Here is a 20,077-nt window from a genome sequence, read left to right as displayed (position 1 = left end):
GCCCTGCCAGGGCAGGAGAGATGCCGTCCCTCACCGAAACCCACACGGCTTCTGCAGCCAGTGCTGGACCTTACCTCCTTGATGAGCTCATCGATTTCAGAACGACCACACTCCATCTCAGTGATCTCGCTCACACAGCCAGGAGTCGCCATGCCTAATTTGCCTGTGAAAAATTGGACAGACACATGACAAATGGCACTGTGGCATCACAGCCATCATCGAGGCCATAATCAGTGTTTTGGGGGTTTTGTTTGTTTTAATGCTGAGAAAAAAGAAAAAAAGAAAAGGGAAGGAAGGAAGGAAGGAAGGAAGGAAGGAAGGAAGGAAGGAAGGAAAAGAAGAAAGAAAGAAAGAAAGAAAGAAAGAAAGAAAGAAAGAAAGAAAGAAAGAAAGAAAGAAAGAAAGAAAGAAAGAAAGAAAGAAAGAAAGAAAGAAAGAAAGAGAAAGAAAAGTCAGTGAGAGTCTTCCCTGGTTTGGAAAAAGCCTAGACATTTTTTCCCACGCTGCTTCAGTTGTCTGATCGGCAAAGTCAAAGGGAGAAGTCGGTTTTGTTGCTTCTAACTCAGAGGACAAGGATGGTGGTGTGGCCAGGGCCCCATTTGCTGAGATGGAAAATGAGTTCCTATCAGACATGCTTCACACCAGGCGTTCACCACCCATATGGGTTACATTTACAAGCCAGGCTGTTTGAAGATACTCAAAGATTTCCTGGCAAAATGTGTGTGCAGATTGGAGTCATTTTTTAAAGTTAATTGACAGGAAATGTCTCTGTGGCCTTTCCAAATATACAGCGTGCATCTGAGTGCACACACCAGGCACACGCGCACAGCGCACCAGGATAACAGGCTCCGTCAGGCATGGCCTACAGGCACACAGTGGCCCCACAGCAAGCATCCCACACCAGGCTCGTGTCCTCCCCATGCATCACCCCCAGGCCAGAGATCCGCCTTATCAAGGGATCAGTGTGCCAGGTTTTGTAACTAACAAACACCTAACCGACCCATTGTTCCATCCTGACTGAATCTTGATTCTACTTTGACAGACTCGAGAATTCGCTAGAAGCTGCTGGTGGGGGAAGTAAGGGGTAGAGGGGGCACCCCCAGTGTAGCTTGCAAACCACTCAACTACAGAGCAGAATGGGTCCATTTAGACATTATGCAAATGCAGCGTCCCTCTGCCGCCTGAGAACCTGCTGCTTCTCTAACATCCATCCTGGCAGGTGATGCTGGCCGCACCCCATGCTATAAACAAGCTGGGCTCACCTGCCAGTTCAGGCTTGGCCGATCCTGGGGGTGGGGGACGAAGAGAAACTTCTCCATTCCCTCAAATCACAAGTCATTTTGTGTTGATGAAAAATTATCCAGGACTTGGAGGGAGGACGGAGAGATGCCCCTGCTCCCCTGCACCCCCCCCCCCCAGAGCACTGCCTATGAGACCTCCCTGTCAAGGTCACCTGATTGTCCAGGGGAAGGTCAGTTTGTTTGACTCACTACTGACTACCTGGGTTTCAGGGTTCCAACTGAGTCAGGTGCTGATTTACACACAATAAAACTACAGACAACCAGCACCTCAGAAACACCCCCCCCTCCCGAACTATAGTGGCTCGCCAGGGTGGGATGTCCATAGGCTGGGCCCATGGACGGTATATCACCCAAGCCACATCCTTGGCCACAAAATCTCTGTCCTTCCGAGGGGAAGAGCTAAGGGATTCTGAACCACGCTCACTACAGATTTGGAAGAGTCACAATTTTAGCTTTTTTTTTTTTTTTTTTTTAATTCTCAGTCAACATTTTCAACCTTCGCCCAGTAGGAAGAGCTCAAATTCAGAATGTCTGCACAGCGCCAGAGAGTCTGGGGGCTCTGCCTCTCTCAGGCATCCTGGGCTACTAAAAAGCTTGGGAGAAGAAAGTGATTAGGCTGTCGTGGTCTGGTTGCTACATCTCATGGCTAATCAATGTGTCTGAAGAACGTTCTAAACCAGGGACGGTAACGAGCTGTCGTGTCAGGGCCACTCTGCAAAGCGTTCTGGAGCCCGACCTGAGCCCACTGCCTCCTGGCTGAGGTTCAACGTCTGAACAGGGTGTGGAAGCTGGGCAGTGGCTCGTGAGGCAGGAGCCTCCTGCTTTAATCCCCTCACAACTGCTATCAGGATTCTGGAGCTAGAACACCCATGCAAATCATCACATCCCAGAGCTCCCAAGTAGAGATCAGGATCTAACCATGTGCTGAGGCATGTCTGCTCCCTGGCAATGAAGCCAACGGTGCCACCATCCCCAAACGTGTTCAAGACCTTCACCCTCAATCCTTATCACCAATCCATCCACCCACTGACTTTTTGTCCCCTATACCATCCCCTAGACCCCTCTGGGCAGCACTAGGAAACAGAAAGAATTCCTCATCCATCTACCCTGCCCAGGATGCTTGCTCCTGCTGACACTGCCATCGTGCCTGGGGCGGGGGGCGTGTTCCACAATGGGCTCCTGGTCTGATGGCAGGGAAGGTGAGCAGCAGGAGGCCACCCTCGAACCCCCCCCCCATCCTTTCCTCCACGGGCATAGCCTCTCTGTCCACTGGGAGCTGCCACCTGGCTAGCGGACAACGGCTGAGGTCAGGGCAAGGAGCTCTCAAGATCTGCTTACGCAGAGTTGAGGACAGGCCTTCCACCCCAGACCCAGAATCTCTGGTGGGGGGCTGCAGGCTGGCCAGCCTCTGCTGGGCTCAGCGCCTGCCATGGATAATTACATTTTTGCTCCTCCTCGGGGACAATCCGGTAAACTTTGTATGGCTCAGAGATGTCCAGCTGGGACCGGTCTGTCACTTCCTCAAAATCTGGGCTCTTGTTCAAAGCACAGCGTAGCCTTGTCTTCCAAGTGGCTGGTTCAGCTTTGTCTCCTTCCTTAAATTTCCCTTTGAAAACTGCCCAGGCCTGAGAAAAAGAAAGGAACACATGAGATAGGCAGCTGCCCTGCCCAACCACAGATGGCCACGGCCATGATCAGGACCGGCACATGCTCATAGTCCTGACAGTCGTCTCTGGGCATTGGCTCTCATTCCAGGACTTGCAGGGCTCAAACACCTCAGTCTTGAGAAGACCTGGGCCAGAAGGCCCACCCCCCCTGCCTGCCCCCAGGTCATCCAGCTGAGCCAGAATCCAGCCCCTGCCCCTGGCTCCTCCACACACACATGTCTAGGATCTGCCCCCTGGGGAGCCCGTGGACCCGAGGGCCAGGAGGAGCCTGAGGCCAGCTAGTATAAAGAGGAAGTCGCACATGGTTTCAACTACAGTGTTCAAAATAAAGAACAATTTGTTGCTTTTTCAAATCAACCCCTAGCTAAAATTTAGCATGAAAAGGGAACAGTTGCAAGAAGTCTGACTGTGGTCATCCAGGCCCTGCTACTTTTAATAGACATTGTGTTTTGCATTTTGGCTTGTATTCGAACCTTCCCTGCCCCACTGCCAGGGCCCTGTTTGAAAGACAACGAAATGTTTTCTGCCTCTCTCGGTTTTGCACAGCTGTTCTTGACCTCTCCAAACCTCACAGTCTCAATGAGGACCAGACATTCAAAGCTGGAAACCTATAAAAGCCACAGTGCAGAATGGGGCAGAACTAAAAAAGAAGAAAAGAAAAGAAAAGAAAAGAAAAGAAAAGAAAAGAAAAGAAAAGAAAAGAAAAGAAAAGAAAAGAAAAGAGAAAAAGGAGAGAGAAAGAAAGAGAGAGAGAGAGAAAGAAAGAAAGAAAGAAAGAAAGAAAGAAAGAAAGAAAGAAAGAAAGAAAGAAAGAAAGAAAGAAAAAAAGAAAAAAGCAGACAAACACATGAGTGGGCATAGTTTCAAGATTTCAAAATTGGAATCCAGACACACCAATGGAGGGGGGCGCGGGGGCTTAGTGCTGTCAGGTTAAAACTTTGGGTAGCAGACAAAATCAGAGCCACCTGGTAGCCAACGCTAATACAAGGGCTGGAGGATTCGAATCCTCAGCACCACTCAGGAAGACGCAAGTCTTCCCAAGGTGACCCAGTCCAGAGTTCCACTGCAGCCAGTGCCCCGGGAGCTCGAGAAACACAGATCCTTGGGCCCCAAGCCCTGAGATTCTCATCCGGAAGCATGGGTTAGATCTGGGAAACTATCCTCAGCCAGCATCCCTGGGACTGGTGGGCGACCAGGGAGCCACACTTGCAGGAACTCCATGACACCCCAGCTCCATCTCTCACGGTCCAGGCCTCCTTCCCCACACATCCCCTCTGTGGGGGAATGTTCCTGTTGGTGCACAGAAGCATTACCCCCTTCTTTGACACAGACACAAACCTCCCTCTGAGGTAAAGGGCTTCCAGTCCCTGCCAGTCTTTAACTGCAGCACTTTAACTGCATCGCAGACCATGTGTGCATTTATTTTTTTCAAGGAAGGCAAACCACATTCACACTGAACATTAATTTCAAAGTTCTGTTATGTTAAATCAGTTTCTCTAGCTCAGAACTACTGATACCAGGGGTTGGATCATACCTTGGGGTGAAGCCATCCTGTGTGCGGTTGAATGTCTAGGAGTATCCCTGGCACACGAGATGCCGGTTGTGGCAATCAAAAATGTCTCCAGGCATTGCCAAGTGCACCCTGAGGAGGTAAACTTGCAACACACTCCCCCACACCACCCCACTTGGCGAACCACTGGGTAATAACCTACATTACAAGTGGGCCTTGAAAAACAAACAAACAAACAAACAAAAAAAAACAAGTGGGCCTTGAAGAGCTTAGGTTCAGAGGCAATGTTAGGATCAGCTGGGCCTACTGCCCTGTCCTCAATCAGGGGCTCACACTCACCCATGAAGAAAGCCAGGACGCCACAGAGCAAAGCAGGGACCCTGTGGTTGGGAGGTGCCGGGGGTCGGCATCAGGTACCTTGCTTCCAGCACTGCCCTGGGCCCTTTCAGGGGCTCTCTGGCTGGCTCTAAAATATCAGCTTAGCTGCATGATCTGTCAAGATGCTTCTCAAGCCAACACCAGAGGGAGCGGAGCGATTCCAGAGTCCACCACCGCTGGCCAGTCTCCACCCTGCCCTGGCACTCAGCAGCCAGCAGTAAACCTATGGCCATGGACGACTCCTGACCGAACGTTATTGTCTCATCTCGTGTTTTAAGAATCAAATGTGAAGCACCTGGGTGGCTTGAGCATCTGCCTTCGGCTCAGGTTATGATCCCAGAATCCCGGAATCCCGGGATCGAGTTCTGCAATGGAGCCTGCTTCTCCCTCTGCCTGTGTCTCTGTCCCTCTCTTTGTCTCTCTCTTTTTTAAATAAATAAAATCTTAAAAAAAAAAATCAAATGCTATTTTTTCCCCCAAAGGCCTACTGAATTTGAAATACCTGTACTACTAAGTAAGTTGTAGTTCATTTAGGCCCATCACAATGCTGGTCAACGAGAGATATGACCATCGGCTTTACGAAAAGGATGTAAAGTACTTTTTTAAAAACAAGTACGAGCGGGTATGAGGGCCTCCGTATACTCAGGGATGGTACAAAATGAGCTCAGTCTTTTTCAATCCCCTGTCTCCGGCTTACACAGTGAGGCTGGCCACACAATCACACCTGCAGACGGTGAAGAATCCTCTGGTATTAATGGCTTGTTACGCTCCACTAAATTCTTAACTCACAGATTTTTGAAAGGTTTTCTTTGGCCCAAACTAAAGGTTCTCTACTTAACCAGAAAACACATAAGCTGGCTCCATCCACCCAAGGCCTGACTGTGGGCTCTTGCCCCAGCAAAGGTGCGTCTGGGCATCGCAGGGATCCACCCTCAGAGGATAGCAGCCAGCTGGCAAGACTCTGAGGAGTGCCACATGGGTTCTTCCCCCATTTCTCACCAGTGTGCCACCCTCCCCGTGGCCACCAGCCCTGGGGGGCGCCCACATCTTCTTCCCACCCCGCTCCTGCTGAGATTGTGGGCTCCTTTCAGATTGCCACACTGAGCGACTGCGTAATGAACGGAAGCATTGGGAATCTTGCACATTTTTCTCAACACTGTTGAAACGGCCATGGAGAGCATTGCATAAGACGTATAAATCTGGGGCTGGCTTTATTTCATTACCCCTAGAGCCTAAGTTGAAACAGGGAGCAGGGTGAAAGGAGAAGCCTTGCATGGCCACCAGGAGCCACAGGCAGGGACAGGCCACCTACTGGCCCAGCCTCTATCCCCTCCCGGAGGTTTCATTGATGGTCACTCACAAACCGAGCCCTCAGCACCCCACACATCTACTTATGTCCATTCATCCTGGTCATCATCAGCAACCCAAGAGGTTCTCAGTGAGGAGGGGGCAAAAACTACCGGCTTGAGGGCAGGTGTGCTGCCAAGCACGCTGCAGATCCCAGGATGGCTCCATAAGAAGGAACTACCTGGCCCTAGGTGTCAGTGATGCTGGGGCTGAGGAGCTCGGGCCCGTAGCCATCTATCACCTAGAATTCCCAGTGGACCCTGTGGACCTTGGGCACTGCTCAAATTTAGCTGGAGTCTTTCCCAAGAGAGGTTCATAGTGATGCCAAAGGCAAAATGGCTCTACAAAAGAGGCATCCACAGCATCACAAGAATGATAAAGAAGCAAACAGTAACACTGCAAATCCTGGCAGGACCCAGGCTCTGGACCTGATGAAAAGAAATCTGCTGGACACTTGAGCTACACAGGGCCCCATGAAGGTGAGTGAGTACAAACTGTCTACATGTGTCCACTCTCCAGGGAGAGAGCTGGTAACTGACCAAAGAGTTCTGTGACCCCGGATCAGAGATGTAACAGAATTGTAACAGAAACATGGAGCCCACTGCGAATGCCACACAGAGACCTGAAGGGCCAAAACACCTCTGAAGCCAGCTGTGACCTACTTGTGTTCCACTCTGGGGCCAAGGCATGATCTTCCAAGATTTTTGTTCATTTGGATCAGAGGATTGTCATCCTCAGTCATCCAGTGCTGCTTGGGGTCCTGCACACCTGTGCTCCCTCTCTCACCACAGTCTGGGGGCCAATGCCCTCCCTTCTACAACTCAGCCTGCCCCGCCCTCCCTCATCCTCACCCACTCTCCCCTCCCTGGACCCTGAATGCCCGCAGAACTAGAGGGGCTCTGAGCCACCTGTGGTGCATCTGTTTGCCATCGCAGAAGCTGGGGCTCACCATGACCCAGGGATCCAAATCACCCCAGGTGGGGGAGCTGCATTCCTGGAGCCTCAGAGAAGCCCGCAGGTGACAATAATCCACAGGGGACTCTGACAACCCAGCTGGGCTGCCCTCGCTCTTGCTCCTCTGCCTGAATGTTGGTGGAATGGCAAGAAACCTCTGCTGGTTGGCACTTAGGGTTGGGAGCATGGGCTCATGGTGGGGCTACCTGGCTCCACGGCCCAAGAGCTGTGAGATCTCGGACAAGCCCCTTGTCCCTTGGTGCCTGGACAGGAAAAGAACAGCACCTACTGTAGAGGAGTGCGCAAGAGGAGAAACAAACATGTGGGTCAGGCCTGGCACACAGTGAGCTCTCTTGCTCAGAGCTGCTGGTAAACAGCAAGCCTCTCCATGCTTGGGCACTTCTTATTCTCAGGGGAAGGAAGACTATTCTTAGACCTCTGCTGCAGGTTCAGGACACCCCACATGACCCGGCCCCGGAAGCAATGACAGATGGTGTCTCTCTTGTCTGAGCTGACGCTATATTGCCAGGCAGAAGTAATAACTTTGAAAGTACAAAGACTTATTATGCCCTTCCTAGAATTCGTAATGGAATTTAGATGGTAACCCGGGGAGGGTAAAGGTCTTGGTCTTAGGGCCTTGCATGCATGAGTCCTCTCTCTCCCTGACTGTCAGCCTCATGCAAAAGAAAGGGTAGGTGGGGAAGGGCCCTGGATACCCCCAGCCGGGGAAACGCCAACGACAGCCAACTGACCTCAAAGGGGTTCAGTCACACAACAGGTGTGTGGAGACACACTCAGCACTCAATCTATGTTTCTTTAACAAAATTAGATGGCTTTTCAAGCAAAGGAGAAAGATGTCACTCAACGCCTCCGTGGGCCCGAAGGGAAGACAGCAAGTGCTGGTGATGTGGGATAGGAGTTCCAGTCTGTACCTTAAAAATGGATGCATCCACTTCCTGGTTATAATCTTGCTTGCCAGCATGTTTCCAAGGGATCCTGAACATGCTCTTCTCATCATTTTCCCAAATCAGCCCCGGGTACATGTTGCTGTCAATCTGCTCAATCAACCACTGCCGAAGCCGCCGGCCACCGTTCCGGTCGCACATCCTTGGAAAGAAAAAAACACGTTCTGTGAAATTACAAATATCGTCTCATTAATCACAGCACCCCATGTACTTGGGAGTCCAGAATTGCTGACAGCATGATCAGAGGGCTGCAACACAGGTGCTAGCCTAGGGGGAAATCCACAGACCCCAGGACCCTGAGCCACCTGCCGTGGGAAGAGCATGCTTCCCTGGACCCTCTCAGTCCTGAAAACTGAGACTCTGCAGGGCATCTGCAGCTGCCCTGCACCATATACCCACCTGTCCTAAGGTTCTGGCTGGTTCTGCTTCCACCCTTCGCCCCTTGCTCCATTCCGGACAAACACAGCCACGTCTAAGAGCACCATTCCATTTTTAGCATGACGTGGGGAATAATCACTTTTATTTAATTTCCAGGTCCTTTAATAAGCAGCTCATCACTCTCAGAGCCAACTCTATCACTTGATGCCCAGTCTGACCCGTGTCTATTGGCAAATAGGACATCTGTGTGCTCCAAAAAAGGAGATCCTCAAAGATAGCCCTTCTAGATTATTCCTTCAAAGCTGGGTTAATGATAAGAGTAAGAGTTTGTGAATGAGACAGAGCTGGAGTCCCCTTGAGACCCACCATCTCCCAGCTGGGTGACCCTGAATCATGATTTAACCTTGGGAGTGCCAGCCATGGGGACTAAAGCCCTAGAGTAACTATCAGTACTGGGCATCCTTGTGGTGAAGGTTCAGAGGATGCATATGAAGCACCTGAGGCCATGCCTGGACCTGAAAAGATTCTAACAGATGCTATTGCCCCAACTTTCTTGTTCAGGAACCCTTACAACCAATTGGAACAAAAAGGAAGATCAACTGGGGCCATAGGACAAAGCAAAGTCAGCTGGGTTAGACTCTTCCAGAAGGCACCAGGATTTGGGGACCTCACCAGGGTAGCCAAAGACATCCTCTAGAAGAACACTGTTGCCAGAAGAGGCAGCTTTCCCAATAGCAAAGAGAAAAAGAATAATCATGCCGTATCGACTCACAGCCCACATTTACAAGAACAGGGGTGGAAATCCCCTAGACAGTTGGACAGACGCCCACCAAAAAAAAAAAAAAAAAAATTCTATTCTTCTGATTAAAGTGTGACCTCTTTGGGCAAACAGGTGTGAAATAATCAGTAGTGACAAGACATAATGTCCCCAAGAATATGGTCACATCCAGAACCATCCTGGTCCATGAAGCAAGAAGTACAGGATTTGGAAACCAGCCTCCCTACAGGTGTGGGATTGGAAAGGGGGCCCAGGTCCTGGGGAGAAGAAGAGTCCCAAATGCCAAATGTGCCTTTTCCATGCCCACAGGTGGACGTAAATGGGGTGAAGCGGGTGGTGGAATAGGAATTGGACTTGGATTTGGAAAATGCAGACCCAGCAAAGGCTTTTCTCCAGCTAGGCCTTGGGAAAACCACCTGAACCTCTCTGAGGCTCTCCTCCCCTGCAAAGTGAATGCACCTCAAGCATCCCAGAATTCCAAAACAGCCCCTTGTGCTTATAAATAAGAAGTACAGATTTAGGAGGGCAGAGCCTGGGTGGCTCAGCCAGTTGAGTGTCTGCCTTTGGCTCAAGTCGTGATCCCAGGGTCCCGGGTGGATCTTCATGTTGGGCTCCCTGCTCAGTGGGGAGCCTGCTTCTCCCTCTCCTCCCTATTCATGCTCTGTCACTATCTCTGCCTCTCTCTCTCTCAAATAAATAAATAAAATCTTCATTAAAAAAAAAAAAAAGATTTAGGAGGAACACCTGGTGAGAGAAAGGAAACATGCCCCAGAAGATTACCTAGCACAGTACTGACTTCTGCAGGCCTTCTTGGAGGAAAGACAGAAGAATCTCGCCTCCCTTGAGGAGTGAGCTGTGTGCAGGAGGAGGGTGAGAGGGGCCAGAACACAAAAGAAGCGGTGGTATCTGCGGATCTGTCAATTCAATGAAATGTGCCCACTTATTAGGACTTTATTCACCCTCTTAGCACGAGGTTTATAAACCAGAGTCCGCGCTCCGGGAGCCTCCTGAAAATAAAAAGCAAGATTTTGTTTGTATGGGCGTTTTTCTAGAAAGTGGGTCAACACCTTCTTATCAAGATTTCTAAGGCACTCATGACCCCCAGAATTGTTAAGGACAACTGTCTTGGTGATTTATAAGGACAGGAAAAGAGAAAAGAGAGAGGGCATGGATAGGAAGAGTGAAATCACAGAATAGGAAAACTGGACAATACTTTAGAAACCATCTAATCCAGCCTGCCTGCTCACAGGAGGAAACACTGAGGCCCAGAAAGGCACCCTGACCCCCAGGCACCCCAGCTCTGCAGAGAAAAGCCAAGGTCACGTTACAAGATATAAGCACATGGCCAGTCCCACCTGAATTTTCTTTTCTTTTTTTTTTAATTTTTATTTATTTATGATAGTCACACACAGAGAGAGAGAGAGAGAGAGGCAGAGACACAGGCAGAGGGAGAAGCAGGCTCCATGCACCGGGAGCCCGACGTGGGATTCGATCCCGGGTCTCCAGGATCGCGCCCTGGGCCAAAGGCAGGCGCCAAACCGCTGCGCCACCCAGGGATCCCCCCACCTGAATTTTCATGGAGAGCACCTCTAAGATTCTAAGTGGCAATACAAGCCTAAGATTCTAGCTCCATGGCCCACAATGATTTAGTGAACGCTAACGCATTAATCCCGTCAAATGTCAAGCCAGAAAAAAAATTCATAAGCCTGGTCACATGTTTATAACTTCCTCTTCCTTGATTTTTAGATAATCATTCTCTTTAAGGGCCAAGTCCTATCTGGAGCTAATCTGCATCCCAATAAATGGGTCCCAGGAATCAGCTTCCCAGGCGGGAGGTGATAAAAAGCTGCCCTGCCCCCACCCAAGCCGGATTCCAGGATGTGCCTAGGAGGTGCAAGACTCACCTCCCACACCTCTCAGGGCCCCGAGGTGGGGCGGGGAGGTATTTGCCTGGTGGCCACACAGCCCCATGTCCTCCACCCCTAAACCAAAAGCATCAAAGTTATTTGTCACTTTGGCCTTAGTCTTCCTGAAATGACTGAACCACTCTCAATTCTTTTCTTGGAAGAGCCTCCCATAATCTCAAAGGGCATGCTCAGAACCTTCATTTCAGGACCAGCTCCTAACTCGGGCTTAAAAGAAAGAAAGAAAAAAAAAAAAAGTATGTTACATCCCCCTACAGGTTGAAAGGACAGTTTAAATTCTGGAACATTCAGCCTCCAGTCTCTCCATCCAGCAAGCACTCCACAGCCCTGGGATAAGCAACATACCTCAACCGGGAAAGTCTCCCCTTTGCCTTGGGGCGCATTTTACGCCCAAAAGCCTTTTAGCTGTGAGCCCTGCAGGGCTAGGGCTCTCTGGGCAGGGACCCTGGGGTCGGATGGGTGCGGAGGGCGCCCCGCTGCGCTAGCTAGCTCACCACCCCGGTGGTCACTGGGCGCTTCCCAAGCGCTCCTCCGGGCAGCAGGACTTGGGCGGGACCGGAGGGCAGGTCTTGCAGTAAAGAGGTCGGTCCTCCCCCCCCTGAGAAAGGCCATCCTAGGGCTTCCACGCAAGCCAGACTTTTAAGAAAAATGGGATTTTGGAGGGGCAAGCATCAGCCGCCGGGGGACCCGCCGCCCGCGCTCCGCGCCTGGCCTGCGGGCCTGGGCTCGGGAGGGAGAGCCGGGACCAGGAGGGCCGGAGCCCGCCGCCTACCTGCCGCCGCGCGCCCAGCCCGCCGCCCGCCTTCGGCGCCGCCGCCGGGTTCCCACGCTCCCGCCGCCGCGCTCCGGGGATGCGGCCGTGGCTGGGGCGCCGGCGCGAGTCTAGGGCGGGGGCGGGCCCGGCGCGCGGAGCGGCGGCCGCGCGGGCCAATGGGCGCGGGAGACGCGCCGCGGCCGGCCAATCAGCGCGGGCGCCCCGCCAGCGCCCCCCAATGGGGGCGGCAGGCCCGGCCGGCCTTCTTCGAAGCGCTCGTCTTTCCGAGAAATCAGTTTGCGCAGAGGCGGTGGCTGACGGCCCGGGTGTCCTTCCGGGGTCTGCGTCGGGGGTCCCGGGGGCGGCGCGGGGCGGGGGTGTCCGCAGAAATTCCCGAGGGGCCGCGGGGGCGTTCCTGCGGCGGAGCCCGCGGGCGGGGCTCTGGGTGCGAGTCCGATGGCGGAAGACGAGGTGCTGCCGGCCCGACGGCGGAGGTCGGGGTGCAGACCCCACACCCAGGGCTCCGGGGTGGGTGGAGGTGGAGAGCGGTGGAAGTCACGGAGCGGGTGGGGGCGAGGTCAGGGCTGCAGACGGCCTGGGGTCCCTGCACCGTGACCCCCAGCAGGCCCGGTCAGGGGTCAGGCCCTCCTCGGTGAGCGCGCCCCGAGTTCCTGGAGCTGCAGGGGAGGCATCCCCCACACACACCCGGAGGAGAGGAAGACCCTGGTCACGTGTGCAGACCGTGGCCAACTGTACACCTGCCGCGGCTCCTTACAGACCTGGTCCTAGGGCGCCAGTCACTGCCCACTGACCCCGAGTGTAGAGAAAAGAAAGGAACGAAAGAAAGAAAGCCCAGATGTTTAAAAAAAAGCATCTGAAGATCAGATAAGGATCAAAACAGGATTGTCCAGCATATTAGGGCCAGAATGTCCAATTAGGGAAATTTCCATCATAAATCCTGTTGTTCCCCAGAAAATGTCAATTGTGTTGGGGGGGGGGGGTCCTCTGTGTGTCTGGGCCCAGTTTCCAGCCGCTCCTGGATGTTAACTGGCATTTCCTATTTATGGTGGAGTGGGGGCAGCAGGAGTGATGGAAATGACCAAGAAAACCCTGGCAACAAGGGAAAAAGACACGTTTTTCCCCACATTCAGGTCTAGGCACCCTTCTATAGAGAAGAGTCAGAATCTTCATTGACTTTTATTGCCTCTTTGGCCAATCATACACAAGCAGCAGTGTTTACTAAGCCATTTATTCATTAGACTTTTCAAGAACCTGTGAAAATGTTTGAGCCTGAAAAGGAAATTTTATTGGTCCCAAAATGCAAGAAGTACACTGCAAGCTTGAAATTTTTTTAAAGATTTTTATTTATTTATTCATGAGAAACACAGAGAGAGAGAGAGCACGGCAGAGACACAGGCAGAAGGAGAAGCAGGCTCCATGCAGGGAGCCCGATGTGGGACTCGATCCTGGTACTCCAGGATTATGCCCTGGGCCAAAGGCAGGGGCCCAACCGATGAGACACCCAGGGTTCCCCTGCAAGCTTGAAATCAATAAATGTTTGAAGAAAAGTCCCCAAAATGTAACGTGCCAACTTCAAATTGTAATTTATTTACTGATAAACATTTCATTGTACTTGAAAACCACATGTAAGTTAGAAATCACTTGGTAAGAATTTCCTAATACCATGATTGCCAGGAAGTCATAGCAATCATAAATTAAATGAGTTCCCTGTCGCCAAATAATTTCAAATGAAAACTATTTTTTCAAAGCTCAAATTCTTTGAGAGTATTTAGATAACATGGGAGTATCTTGATATGTTTGTTATGATGTGGGACAAGCTTGCAGAACTCAGAAATTCTTTAAAGAGTCTGCGTGCGTGTTTATACTCATATCTTTTCAGAAATGTGCCCCTTCAGCCTGCCCAGATTACTAACCTACCTGCCCACTACACAAAGACGTGTGCTCAAATTTCCACTCAGCGTTCCAGTTAGATCAAGAAAGGAGCACCCAAATATAGAGAAGTCAGCCCTGGAACTGTCACAGCAAGTATTACCGGCAGTAGGTGTCACTATATGCATTACAGGAGCTGTTCACCATATACCAGCTTGCACCGCAGCTGCTCCTGAAACCCCCTACTTTCAACGTGGTGATTCTTCACTGCCTGGGAACAATTTCTAACCTTATCTGTTTAGTTCTGTTCTTATTTAATGAGGATTTATAGAGCAACTGCTATGGGCTAGATCCGATGCCAAGGACAGGAGACCCAAAAACCAAAAGTGTCTCTGATCATTCCTTCCTCTCCAGTGACCTGCCAGCACCTCGTAATCTGGGTACAGTTCACCTTCATCTCCACAGCAGCCTACGCCTCATCCTCCATACCACGTCCCTGTGTGTCCTCCTCGCTGCCACCCCCCCAGCCCCCCTCCCCCCGCTGCAGCCTCTCCCCCAACAAGGGTTTCCCTGTGGCTTCCCAGCACGTCCAGATGCTCATCCTGGCATCTGAAAACCACACCCTCCCAATCTGATGGATGGCAGCCTGCCACTGTGGTCAGAGCAGCACATTGCGAGGATCCACATTCCTGGCTCACCAAATGTGTGGCCTCGAGCAAATGACTTGACCTTCCAAACTTTTGGTTTCCTCATCTGTACAGTGCCGTTGATGATAATATTATGTGAAATTATTTGAAATCGCCAATATTCAGCTATTTTCTCCCCACAGAAGGGGCCGTTTTGTATGGTTCAGCCTAGTATTCCTGCCTCTTAGGATTAGCGAGGACTGCCTGGGACCACGAGGGCACCGGGGAAGCTGGGGACTCTGTAAGGGAACCTGTGAAGAGATTTCTCAGGGAGGAACTTTTCTTTTTCCAGTCCACCTCTCCTTCGCACCTTCCAAGCCAGGCTTAGGGAGGGGTGTTCAAGAGAGCCTGGAAAGGTGGACGCTGGGAGGACAGGGTAGACTCCCTCCTAGAGAAGCCAGAGTCACCTGTGGGTGGGAGGGGGCGGGGTTCTGCCTCCTGGCCTGGAAACCAACAGATGGTGGCACCCAGTGCTTCTGATGAGCGGGTCCTAGCTTGCTACTCCTCTTCATCCACCAAAAACAGAAACCCTGCAAATCTCTATTCACTTCCTAAGGCTGCTGTAACACCTCATCTTTCAGTTCTTCAGGTCAGAAAGCCAAGCTGGGTGGCACGGGGCTAAGTTGGAAGAGTCCGTGGAGTTCTGTTCCTTTGTCTTTCGGCCTCTTCCAGATGTGTTCTTGGCCTTAGGGCCCTTCGCTCTGTCTGAAAGCCCCAATGGCCAGTCTCCACATCACATCTCTTCTGCCTCCCTTGCAAGAGATCGAATGTGTATGGTCCCCCCGGAATTCCTGTGTTGAAACCCTAACCGTGCTCCAGGAGGGCACTAGGAGGTGAAGCCTTCTGGAGGCGATCTGGATCTGGCCGCGGTGGTGGAGCTCTCCTAAGTGGGAGTGCTGCCCTTGCAGGCGGGACTCCGGGAGCTCCCTCCACCTCTGGAAGGCACGTGGAGGCAGCTGTCAAGGAAGCAGCGTCTGCCAGCACCCTTAATCTTGGATTTCCAGCCTCCAGAGCCTCAAGAGACGAACCTGTGCTCTTTATAAGCAACCCAGCATACATATTCTTTCATTGCAGCCTGAGCAAACTGAGACATCCTTCTGTCATATCTGGTAATTACCCCGTGATAACATCTCCCACCTGCATAATCCAGGACAGCTCATTAGTGACTTCAATTCCACCTGCAACTGTAATTTCTCTTTGCCATGTAAAGTGACGAGTTTCCAGCACCACCGGTTAGGATAAAGTTGTCTTTGGGGCCAGTGTCCTGCCTGCCACACCATCCTTAAGACCCAACTCAAGCCTGTTTTTTTTTTCCTTACCCCAGCCTTTGACCCTCATTTTAAACACATGGACTCTGGCCACACTGAAATCTTCACTGCATCATTTGGGACTTGATGTTCACCTCGATGAATGATTTCACTGGATTCTCCCTAAGATAAAGCATAAGACCTTTTTCTGGTTTAGCACCACTACTTAGCACAGCACTGAATTAGGGGTGCCATATGTAGACATGTGTGAGTTTCAGTAATCCTCTAAAAGGACTCATGAGCTCACCATAGAGTCGTACTCACGGCCCTGACATGTTATAGGGAGATGGCCCAAAGCAAGATCAGCAAAGGGACAGGCACACAGGCAAAGTCGGGGGGAACGTGCACCAGCTTTCTGAGCCCTCTCTCAGGGGCCACAGAGGACACACTCTGTTCCCCAGCAGCACATTGTGACAACACCTGGGAAGTGGTGTTCACTAGGGAGGCTCGCCAGGGATGTGGCAGCCAGAGTTTTCCTGGGGGTCAGTCACATGAGCACTCTCCTCTCCCTGGCACAGACCTAAATCCCAGAGTCCCTGGAGGAAAGCAGGTGTTCTGCAACCACCACATTGTTTGCTTGTTTGCACAGTGTCAGCACCAGGAGCCCCTCTTATCAGCCCTGCGAGTGGGGGACCCTCCCTGAATCCAAGTTCCCAGATGCCAGCTGAGGGCTGACCTCACCAGGAGGCCCTCCTGGGGACCATGCTCTCAGGCCTGCTGCATTAACTCCCTTGTGCACATGCTCCTCATTCTGAGGTGTTTGTTGACTCGCAGAAGCTGCCACACGCTGCCACTATGGCTGTATCCACCTGCTATTGGCCTACTGTGTTTACTTGCTAACTAGGGTGAGTTGTGTTTTCTCCTGCTTCCCAAGGGCCCAGCATTCACTGGACCGTAGGAGTGGAGGCAGGGGGGATGCAAGCTTCCCCTGGGGCCTCTCTCTGAGTGCCAGCACCTCCATGGGGATCAGTCCACCCAGGAACAAGGGCCCCTCCCAGCCATGAGGCCCTGCTGACTTCACCAGATGCAAAAAACATAGGCGGATTGGAAGCTTTTTAAGCTCTTTTCGGCTTGAAAGTTCTCGGTTTTCCCTGCTCTGTGGATTGCCCACGCCCCGTGGTGCTTGCCGACTACATCTGTCAGCCATGTGGATCCCGAAGTGTACCGCTAAGTCTCTGTCCTCCCAGGCTTGACTCCAGTGCCTTCCAAGTACAGCTCTGGGCAAAGGAAACATGTACAGTTTGGGATTTTTTTTTCCTGATTGCATATTTTCACGAAACCAACAAATGGCCACTCTCACAGAATCAATCCCCTTTGAGATGTCACACTGACTCTAAATTGAGTTTTCTGCTTCAGACCACATCCATGTTAATGATATAATCGCTCTCCTCCGAGAGTGGCAACACCACATCAGAGAAAGGGTGGCTGATCGCAAGCAATGGTACGGCTGCTGAAGCTGTGAATGGGCAGCCAGAGAACACCGGATAAACAGGCAGAGGAACAGGACATAGTGAGTGACCTGCAGTCCCCAGAGCGTTCATCTGGGCGGAGAGATAAGAAAGGCTTCAGAGAACACGGGGTGCGCGGGCGGGGGTGGGGGGGCGGTGGCCAGGGCAGGCCAGGGGTCAGAAACGCGGCTCAGGCAGGACAGGACATCAGCTGAAAGAAAACAGTGAGGTGAGGCAGGCAAAGATCCCTTAAAGCAGGGCGGAGGAAGCAAGAGCCACAAAAGAAAAGCGAGATGCACCGGACTTCACTAAAATTAGGAGTTTATGTTGGTTATCAGGCAGCGTGAAGAGCCCCCAGCATGTTGGGAGAAGCTCACCACACCCATTTTCAAGAAATGATTTATATGCGAAATGAAAAGAAGTCCTATGCACCAGAAAGAAAAAAACAGATTCCATCTCCACCCCCAGCAGGGGCCGCGGACCGCCTGGACCTTCTGTGCCACCAGATACCACGGGCCATTTTCGGAGAAATGGGGTAGGCACAACGGCTACCGTGGAGTTGCCCCCTACTCGGGAACAGGTGAGTTGGTGCTTTGTCAGAATCCGCTCGGCTGTCACAGAACACGTCTCTACTCCCATGGATGTGGGCCCCGTACCTGCGGATTGCCCGACTTAACCTCCAGTGCGGGCTTTAGGCACCACGTTGCAATGTCCTGGAGCTGGGACAAGTGCTCAGGCTTTGTGAAAGAAACGTGACTTAATTGCACCGAGCTGATCAGCTTTGAGAGAGACCTTTCAAGTCACTGAAGTGGTTTATGTGGGCGTGAAACAAACGGTGCATTTGAATCAGTCCTCCTTCCTTCTAAGACTATCGAAATTAAGTCTCCTTAAAGTATGAAGTCACATTCACACTCTGAGTTTCCATACTGGTGTCTACCAAAAAACACAAGCACTGCACTAACCAGATAGCCAGAAAGCACACAATTAGGGGGATCCAAATCATCAGTCGGGGAAATGCAAATTCAAAACCACAGTAACGGGGCCCTGGGTGGCTCTGCCCGCTAAGTGTCTGCCTTCGGCTCAGAGCAGGATCCTGGGGTCCTGGGATCAAGTCCAGCGTCCCACTCCTTGCTCAGCGAGGGGGGTGGGGGGTCTGTTCCTCCCTCTCCCTCTGCCCTCCTCATGCGCTCACTCTCTCACTCTCCAGAGTAAATAAAATCTTAAAAACAAACACAATAAGACACCACCAGAATGGTTAAAATTCAGAATGGTTAAAAATGGTTAAAACGATACCAAATGTTGGGAAGTGTGTGGAATGACGAGAACGTTCACACACTGCTGCCAGGAGTACAAATTGGTAAATCACTTTGGAAAACATAGATTGAACCTATGCCTATGCTATGCTCAGAGCTTCCACTCCTAAATATGTCCCCAGGGGAAATGCGGGCAGGGAACACATCCTCTAAACCCACATACAAGAAGCTCAATTGTAGCTGTATTCAGAATAACCCCAACCTTGACCTGGAAGCAGCCCGAATACCAACCATGCTCGAGGCACGCAATGAAATACTAGGTAATAGTGAGAAAGAACGAAGCATCACTGCAGCCCACAGTGAGGGTGAAGCTCGCAGACGTAGCGCTGAGGGAGAAACGCCAGGGCAACAGAAGAGCCGAGAATCTGCTTTCATTTGTCCGAGCTTAGGAACAGGCAATACTAAGGCAACAGAGGTGAGAGTGGAGGTTCCCTCTGGGGGCTGGGACTCAGGGTATGAGAAGGAATTGACTGGGCTGAGTCACTGGGGAGCCTTCCTGGGGCTGGAATGTTCTGCATCTTGACCTGGGCGGTACGTATGCAGGTGTGCACATACGGAAAATCCATCCTGCCGTACCCAGGGTTCGTACAAAAAATGAATACAGCGGCAAAGGACAACTGACCACCTGAGGGCAAGCGACAGGGCTGTTGGCTCAAGCAGTATCCTCTCTGGAGATCAGAAGGAAGACTGGGCTGTGTGCAGGGGCGGTGCTGGGCGGCAGGTGCAGGAAGTGAGGGATCCTCCTGAAAAAGCCAACCACTGCTTGAAAGTTGGCAGTTTATCCAGGCAGATAAGGGACAGACCCATTCATTGGGTTCAGTTGACACAACACAGAATAAATGGCCACAGTTTGTCAGGGTGTGTGTGCGTGTGAGCATGTATGCACACGCGTGTATGTGTGTGTGCACAAGTGCTCAGTTTTCTCATGGAAGAGGCTGTCTTCCAAGAAAAGGGGGGATTTCTTTCAGGTGGTAAATCAAGGCTGATTCCAGAGCCTCTAGAAGGAAACTGGATAAAACTTCTCTGCGCTAGAAATGTAAACTTTGACCCCATGTCCTTTCATGCAGCTTCTCTTGTCACTGAATCAATAGCTCTATTTGTTTAAGGTGGATTAGATGGTTATTTGCTAGTTGCTAACGATGTGGGAAACAAAGACAGAAGGAAATGTAGATAAATATCCTTATAACCCGCAGCCCATTGACAAATACTTGAGGCAGGCGGAATAAGGTTCCTCCAGGGAGCTCCTGACTGTCTTCATGTGAATGCCTGGCTAGAGGGAAAAACCACCTTAGCCAGACCATGCCCAGGTCTCCAGTATCCTTGGAGTCTCCTTTAGCATATGAAAATCCTTTGGGAGCTTCTCTTATCTTTATTTCCCCCAACCCTAAAGTATATGATCAGTTGTTCCTCACAATCCTGGGGCGGCAGCTCCTTCTGCCCCTGGCTCTGGTCCCCAGGCTTTAAGAAAACCACCAT

The 20,077-nt window shown here is 51.4% G+C and overlaps 2 protein-coding genes across 3 annotated transcripts in view; both read right to left on the bottom strand.

The window, feature by feature from the left end:
* IRF8 (interferon regulatory factor 8) overlaps positions 1–12,051 on the bottom strand; it is a 23,549-nt gene extending 11,498 nt beyond the window's left edge. Inside the window, exons 1-5 of one of the 2 annotated variants that reach the window (XM_055306714.1) lie at positions 11,976–12,051; positions 10,059–10,285; positions 8,090–8,264; positions 2,743–2,926; positions 75–163 (exon numbers count right to left, since the gene is read on the bottom strand). In XM_055306714.1, the coding sequence (XP_055162689.1) occupies positions 75–163; positions 2,743–2,926; positions 8,090–8,263 (447 nt within the window). In that variant the 5' untranslated portion in view covers position 8,264; positions 10,059–10,285; positions 11,976–12,051. The remainder of the gene's footprint in view (positions 1–74; positions 164–2,742; positions 2,927–8,089; positions 8,265–10,058; positions 10,286–11,975) is intronic. The other variant, XM_055306715.1, reaches the window with a different exon arrangement.
* On the bottom strand, positions 11,709–20,077 carry LOC129496855 (translation initiation factor IF-2-like). Its single transcript, XM_055305221.1, has 3 exons — positions 20,014–20,077; positions 11,976–12,478; positions 11,709–11,747 (listed from the first exon to the last, which is right to left on the bottom strand). The coding sequence occupies exons 1-3, from the start codon at positions 20,075–20,077 to the stop codon at positions 11,709–11,711; spliced, it is 606 nt and encodes a 201-aa protein (XP_055161196.1).

Source organism: Nyctereutes procyonoides, unplaced genomic scaffold (genome assembly GCF_905146905.1).
Source record: "Nyctereutes procyonoides isolate TBG_1078 unplaced genomic scaffold, NYPRO_anot_genome, whole genome shotgun sequence".
Taxonomy (NCBI): Eukaryota; Metazoa; Chordata; class Mammalia; order Carnivora; family Canidae; genus Nyctereutes; species Nyctereutes procyonoides.
The sequence above is the reverse complement of the archived record's forward strand: the minus strand, read 5'-3'. Positions and strand labels throughout refer to the sequence as shown.